General features: G+C 51.5%; 1 protein-coding gene across 2 annotated transcripts in view; it reads right to left on the bottom strand.

Moving 5' to 3' along the window:
- Positions 1–973: 973 nt before the first annotated feature.
- Positions 974–8,130, bottom strand: part of RFX5 (regulatory factor X5) — a 46,888-nt gene continuing 39,731 nt past the window's right edge. For both annotated transcript variants that reach the window (XM_088460956.1, XM_088460955.1), the window contains exons 9-10: positions 5,919–6,022; positions 974–4,842 (exon numbers count right to left, since the gene is read on the bottom strand). In XM_088460956.1, coding sequence (XP_088317082.1) covers positions 3,970–4,842; positions 5,919–6,022 — 977 coding nt within the window. In that variant the 3' untranslated portion in view covers positions 974–3,969. The remainder of the gene's footprint in view (positions 4,843–5,918; positions 6,023–8,130) is intronic.

Genomic DNA, 8,130 nt, shown 5'->3' with positions numbered 1-8,130 from the left:
CAGCAGGGTACGTAGTACTGTAACATCATGGGGTATACCGTACAGGAGCAGCAGGGTACGTATTACTGTAACATCATGGGGTGTACCGTACAGGAGCAGCAGGGTACGTAGTACTGTAACATCATGCCGTATACTGTACAGGAGCAGCAGGGTACGTAGTACTGTAACATCATGCCGTATACTGTACAGGAGCAGCAGGGTACGTATTACTGTAATATCATGTAGCATACTGTACAGGAGCAGCAGGGTACGTAGTACTGTAACATCATGCGGTATACCGTACAGGAGCAGCAGGGTACGTATTACTGTAACATCATGCGGTATACCGTACAGGTGCAGCAGGTTATGTATTACTGTAACATCATGCGGTATACCGTACAGGTGCAGCAGGTTATGTATTACTGTAACATCATGCAGTATACCGTACAGGTGCAGCAGGTTATGTATTACTGTAACATCATGCGGTATACCGTACAGGTGCAGCAGGTTATGTATTACTGTATCATGCGGTATACCGTACAGGTGCAGCAGGTTATGTATTACTGTAACAACATGCGGTATACCGTACAGGTGCACCAGGTTATGTATTACTGTAACATCATGCGGTATACCGTACAGGTGCAGCAGGTTATGTATTACTGTAACATCATGCGGTATACCGTACAGTTACAGCAGAGCAAGTTTTGATCATGGCCTAGACTAGCCCGTCCCATACAAGCACCTGTAGTAGAATAATAAATTAATTTGAGCAACTTGTCAGGTTTGCGTATCATGGTAATACTATACAGCTACAACAGGATTTATTATGCCAAAAATATTATTTAAGGTCAACGTCAAATCTAAACCAATTTTCTCTCCCCCGTCAGTCATTGTGCACTGCAATAATCTCTGCTGCATCTGTATATGGAGCGGAGATCAGGTATTAGAATAGGTTGCTGACGTACAGCTTTGTAGCAGGTAATATACCGTATACGTTGTGTTGTGGTGAATACGTTCAGAGGAGGGCGGCTCCACCATACAGGTACCAGGCGTTTCCTAAATCCCAACGCTCCTGACGTTATCCGTAGGTTACCACTTCAGGAAGATGAGGTGTTTCATATACTCTCCCAGTAATGCGTCCGGCTTATTCATGTTCTATAGATGTATTTCATTCCGATAATAGTCATAATTCCCCTTACACACATCCCTATAGCGGCCTGTAAGCAGCGACACTCTGTGCATCACAGGAGGCCGGAGCAGCCAGCCATCAGAGTAACGTGGGGTGTATACAGGCCGGAGCAGCCAGCCATCAGAGTAAGATGGGGTGTATACAGGCCGGAGCAGCCAGCCATCAGAGTAAGATGGGGTGTATACAGGCCGGAGCAGCCAGCCATCAGAGTAAGATGGGGTGTATACAGGACGGAGCAGCCAGCCATCAGAGTAAGATGGGCTGTATACAGGCCGGAGCAGCCAGCCATCAGAGTAACGTGGGGTGTATACAGGCCGGAGCAGCCAGCCATCAGAGTAAGATGGGGTGTATACAGGCCGGAGCAGCCAGCCATCAGAGCAACAGAGTAAGATGGGCTGTGTACAGGCCGGAGCAGCCAGCCATCAGAGTAAGGTGGGGTGTATACAGGCCGGAGCAGCCAGCCATCAGAGTAACGTGGGGTTTATACAGGCTGGAGCAGCCAGCCATCAGAGTAAGATGGGGTGTATACAGGCCGGAGCAGCCAGCCATCAGAGTAACGTGGGGTGTATACAGGCCGGAGCAGCCAGCCATCAGAGTAACGTGGGGTGTATACAGGCCGGAGCAGCCAGCCATCAGAGTAACGTGGGGTGTATACAGGCCGGAGCAGCCAGCCATCAGAGTAAGAGGGTGTATACAGGCCGGAGCAGCCAGCCATCAGAGCAACGTGGGGTGTATACAGGCCGGAGCAGCCAGCCATCAGAGTAAGAGGGTGTATACAGGCCGGAGCAGCCAGCCATCAGAGTAAGAGGGTGTATACAGGCCGGAGCAGCCAGCCATCAGAGTAACGTAGGGTGTATACAGGACGGAGCAGCCAGCCATCAGAGTAAGTGGGTGTATACAGGCCGGAGCAGCCAGCAATCAGAGTAAGATGGGGTGTATACAGGCCAGAGCAGCCAGCCATCAGAGTAAGATGGGCTGTATACAGGCCGGAGCAGCCAGCCATCAGATAAGATGGGCTGTATACAGGCCGGAGCAGCCAGCCATCAGAGTAAGTGGGTGTATACAGGCGTGGGGTGTATACAGGCCGGAGCAGCCAGCCATCAGAGTAAGAGGGTGTATACAGGCCGGAGCAGCCAGCCATCAGAGTAACGTGGGGTGTATACAGGCCGGAGAAGCCAGCCATCAGAGTAAGATGGGGTGTATACAGGCCAGAGCAGCCAGCCATCAGAGTAAGATGGGCTGTATACAGGCCGGAGCAGCCAGCCATCAGATAAGATGGGCTGTATACAGGCCGGAGCAGCCAGCCATCAGAGTAAGATGGGGTGTATACAGGACGGAGCAGCCAGCCATCAGAGTAAGTGGGTGTATACAGGCGTGGGGTGTATACAGGCCGGAGCAGCCAGCCATCAGAGTAAGAGGGTGTATACAGGCCGGAGCAGCCAGCCATCAGAGTAACGTGGGGTGTATACAGGCCGGAGCAGCCAGCCATCAGAGTAACATGGGGTGTATACTGGACGGAGCAGCCAGCCATCAGAGTAACGTGGGGTGTATACAGGACGGAGCAGCCAGCCATCAGAGTAACGTGGGGTGTATACAGGACGGAGCAGCCAGCCATCAGAGTAACGTGGGGTGTATACAGGCCGGAGCAGCCAGCCATCAGAGTAAGAGGGTGTATACAGGCCGGAGCAGCCAGCCATCAGAGTAAGATGGGGTGTATACAGGACGGAGCAGCCAGCCATCAGAGTAAGATGGGGTGTATACAGGCCGGAGCAGCCAGCCATCAGAGTAACGTGGGGTGTATACAGGCCGGAGCAGCCAGCCATCAGAGTAAGAGGGTGTATACAGGCCGGAGCAACCAGCCATCAGAGTAAGATGGGGTGTATACAGGCCGGAGCAGCCAGCCATCAGAGTAAGATGGGGTGTATACAGGCCGGAGCAGCCAGCCGTCAGAGTAACGTGGGGTGTATACAGGACGGAGCAGCCAGCCATCAGAGTAAGAGGTGCATTAGCATAAAACAGCGCGCAGGCGGCCATGGACTGTGGTGCCAGTGCTGGAAATAATAGGCTTAGCGATGTACCTTGGCACCCATCGCCCCTCTCTTGTTCGGAGTCACGGCTTCTCGCTGCGTACAGATAATGTCATAGCCGCCACTCATTTACATAAACTGGTTGGATTCCTCTTTATTGATTGGTTCACCTCCATTACGGTATGGCACATACGTTTGTCTGTACGAGTTAGACACTCAGGGCTCTGTATATACATCGGTGACTGTTAGAACCTTATAAAACGCATTCAGCAGAAACAGACATTTATACATGTTGCGGAAGTCCTCATACCCCTCTCATTACCTGACTGGGTGCTGTCCTTTCTCCGTCCGGCTGAGGGGTCTCTGCGGCTGGTAACGAGGGTCCCTGACAATGATGGCCTCTAATAAAGCCCTCCAGCTGGTGTGGGACTACAAAACCCCATGGCTAGTGCTGGATGCTGGGACTTGTAGTTCCACAACAGCCAATGGAGAGTCACAAGTGGCCCGATCCTCCTTACCTGTGGAATAATAAGCACATAGGGACCTCTGGCATGAACTGATCAGGGAACAGACAAGACAGACATTGATGAGAGTGCCACCATGTACAGTCCTGACACGTCGGGATGTTATGTATATATATTATATGTCACTTTGAGTAACACAATAAGGGTGCAATGGCTCTTCTCCCAAATCCATCCCCTGGCAGTTCTGCAATGCAGACCTTGTACAGCAATAATGAGGCTCATTGTTACGTGGGGACACAGTCCTGCTGCCTCAGAACCTCGCTGTCCTCTGCGCCATGCTTTGCCGCCCATCTTGGATCACGCTGACTTGGTTTGGCACAGTCTCTACCGATGTCTTGGTGTCGTAGCAAGAAGCCGCTTCCGGTATCTCTGCTGCTCTAGGAGAGGTGAGAGGGGGATCATCGCGAGCCTCTGGGTGACCCTTCGGCCTCAGGCATGTACTGGTGACCGGCGAGTTTTCTGCCAGTGGGAGTGGGACGGTGCTGGGGTCCTTGTCACCGTCTGTACTTTGTGCTGGGCTAAGGGTCTCAGAAACAGTTCTCTCTGAGGCAGGGTTTCCTGGGGGGGGCGTCTTGGCAGGAATGGTCAGAGACGTGTCCACCTTCCTTGGGCGACCTCGCTTACGTTTTGACTGTCCTTCGTCTGAAGAGGCTAAAGACGGAAGGACAAGTCGCTTGGTCCCTTTACCCTCCACTGCACGGCCTACTAATACCAGGTCTTTGGTGCCATTTTGGCTGGATTTGGGAAGAGTGTGGGTTTCCAGGTTAACCATATCGGGGAGGATCATGCTGATCACAGGAGACGCCACTGATTGAGAGACCAGTCCAGTCCCATTCATTCCCGTGGTCACTGTGAGAGGCATTCCAGAAGGGACAGCAGTGAAGGGCAAGGGGGACACTTTTAGGTGTCCGGGGAGAATGTTAGGTGCCAGGACAGGAGGGGTGAATCGGACAGGGGGGCTGCAAGTCACAAACTTCTCCTCTGTAGGAAGTCGGGGTAGGAGAACGGGCAGTTTTGCCACCAGAGCATCCACCTGTGGGCTGCTGGCCACCTTCTGTGGCTCCGGGGGACGTTTTTTCACCTGTGGTGGGCTGCTCGGATGAGGGCTCATTATCTTTTTGTTCTGGAATCAAAAACACATCAGCAATCAATACTCTACCCAATGCAATACACCCCAAAGCAAAGCCAGAACTACACAGGCGGTGGTATAAAAATCTGTACACAGGCGGTGGTGTATAAATCTGTACACAGGCGGTGGTGTATAAATCTGTACACAGGCGGTGGTGTATAAATCTGTACACAGGCGGTGGTGTATAAATCTGTACACAGGCGGTGGTGTATAAATCTGTACACAGGCGGTGGTGTATAAATCTGTACACAGGCGGTGGTGTATAAATCTACACAGGCGGTGGTGTATAAATCTGTACACAGGCGGTGGTGTATAAATCTGTACACAGGCGGTGGTGTATAAATCTGTACACAGGCGGTGGTGTATAAATCTGTACACAGGCGGTGGTGTATAAATCTGTACACAGGCGGTGGTGTATAAATCTGTACACAGGCGGTGGTGTATAAATCTGTACACAGGCGGTGGTGTATAAATCTGTACACAGGCGGTGGTGTATAAATCTGTACACAGGCGGTGGTGTATAAATCTGTACACAGGCGGTGGTGTATAAATCTGTACACAGGCGGTGGTGTATAAATCTGTACACAGGCGGTGGTGTATAAATCTGTACACAGGCGGTGGTGTATAAATCTGTACACAGGCGGTGGTGTATAAATCTGTACACAGGCGGTGGTGTATAAATCTGTACACAGGCGGTGGTGTATAAATCTGTACACAGGCGGTGGTGTATAAATCTGTACACAGGCGGTGGTGTATAAATCTGTACACAGGCGGTGGTGTATAAATCTGTACACAGGCGGTGGTGTATAAATCTGTACACAGGCGGTGGTGTATAAATCTGTACACAGGCGGTGATGTATAAATCTGTACACAGGCGGTGATGTATAAATCTGTACACAGGCGGTGATGTATAAATCTGTACACAGGCGGTGATGTATAAATCTGTACACAGGCGGTGATGTATAAATCTGTACACAGGCGGTGGTATAAATCTGTACCGCAATAAATTGCAACTGCGAAGAAAAGAATAGCAAAGAATTTCTCTACGAATGAAGCCCCCTAGTACCCACCTTCACGGCTGTGTCTGCTCCCATGTCAGGGGATCCCGGCCTCTTGCTTCCGGCCACTTCTGGCAGCTGCTTCTGGACTTTTTGGCCAATACTCTGAGAGTTTTCTGTTTATGTAAAAGAGACTAAATTACTTCTGATGGGGAAAGCGCAGACATTACACAAGTGATGAGGAGGGGAGTGATGGGGAAAGCGCAGACGTTACACACAAGTGATGAGGAGGGGAGTGATGGGGAAAGCGCAGACATTACACACAAGTGATGAGGAGGGGAGTGATGGGGAAAGCGCAGACATTACACACAAGTGATGAGGAGGGGAGTGATGGGGAAAGCGCAGACGTTACACACAAGTGATGAGGAGGGGAGTGATGGGGAAAGCGCAGACATTACACACAAGTGATGAGGAGGGGAGTGATGGGGAAAGCGCAGACATTACACACAAGTGATGAGGAGGGGAGTGATGGGGAAAGCGCAGACATTACACAAGTGATGAGGAGGGGAGTGATGGGGAAAGCGCAGACATTACACAAGTGATGAGGAGAGGAGTGATGGGGAAAGCGCAGACGTTACACACAAGTGATGAGGAGGGGAGTGATGGGGAAAGCGCAGACGTTACACACAAGTGATGAGGAGGGGAGTGATGGGGAAAGCGCAGACGTTACACACAAGTGATGAGGAGGGGAGTGATGGGGAAAGCGCAGACATTACACACAAGTGATGAGGAGGGGAGTGATGGGGAAAGCGCAGACATTACACAAGTGATGAGGAGGGGAGTGATGGGGAAAGCGCAGACGTTACACACAAGTGATGAGGAGAGGAGTGATGGGGAAAGCGCAGACATTACACACAAGTGATGAGGAGGGGAGTGATGGGGAAAGCGCAGACGTTACACACAAGTGATGAGGAGGGGAGTGATGGGGAAAGCGCAGACATTACACAAGTGATGAGGAGGGGAGTGATGGGGAAAGCGCAGACATTACACACAAGTGATGAGGAGAGGAGTGATGGGGAAAGCGCAGACATTACACACAAGTGATGAGGAGGGGAGTGATGGGGAAAGCGCAGACATTACACAAGTGATGAGGAGGGGAGTGATGGGGAAAGCGCAGACGTTACACACAAGTGATGAGGAGAGGAGTGATGGGGAAAGCGCAGACATTACACACAAGTGATGAGGAGGGGAGTGATGGGGAAAGCGCAGACGTTACACACAAGTGATGAGGAGGGGAGTGATGGGGAAAGCGCAGACGTTACACACAAGTGATGAGGAGGGGAGTGATGGGGAAAGCGCAGACGTTACACACAAGTGATGAGGAGGGGAGTGATGGGGATAGCGCAGACATTACACACAAGTGATGAGGAGGGGAGTGATGGGGAAAGCGCAGACATTACACACAAGTGATGAGGAGGAGAGTGATGGGGAAAGCGCAGACATTACACACAAGTGATGAGGAGGGGAGTGATGGGGAAAGCGCAGACGTTACACACAAGTGATGAGGAGGGGAGTGATGGGGAAAGCGCAGACGTTACACACAAGTGATGAGGAGGGGAGTGATGGGGAAAGCGCAGACATTACACACAAGTGATGAGGAGAGGAGTGATGGGGAAAGCGCAGACATTACACAAGTGATGAGGAGGGGAGTGATGGGGAAAGCGCAGACATTACACACAAGTGATGAGGAGGGGAGTGATGGGGAAAGCGCAGACATTACACACAAGTGATGAGGAGGGGAGTGATGGGGAAAGCGCAGACATTACACACAAGTGATGAGGAGGGGAGTGATGGGGAAAGCGCAGACATTACACACAAGTGATGAGGAGAGGAGTGATGGGGAAAGCGCAGACGTTACACACAAGTGATGAGGAGGGGAGTGATGGGGAAAGCGCAGACGTTACACACAAGTGATGAGGAGAGGAGTGATGGGGAAAGCGCAGACATTACACACAAGTGATGAGGAGGGGAGTGATGGGGAAAGCGCAGACATTACACACAAGTGATGAGGAGGGGAGTGATGGGGAAAGCGCAGACATTACACACAAGTGATGAGGAGGGGAGTGATGGGGAAAGCGCAGACATTACACACAAGTGATGAGGAGGCGAGTGATGGGGAAAGCGCAGACATTACACACAAGTGATGAGGAGGGGAGTGATGGGGAAAGCGCAGACATTACACACAAGTGATGAGGAGGGGAGTGATGGGGAAAGCGCAGACATT

This window comes from Taudactylus pleione, unplaced genomic scaffold (genome assembly GCF_031769625.1).
Source record: "Taudactylus pleione unplaced genomic scaffold, aTauple2 ptg000997l, whole genome shotgun sequence".
Lineage (NCBI taxonomy): Eukaryota > Metazoa > Chordata > Amphibia > Anura > Myobatrachidae > Taudactylus > Taudactylus pleione.
The sequence above is the reverse complement of the archived record's forward strand: the minus strand, read 5'-3'. Positions and strand labels throughout refer to the sequence as shown.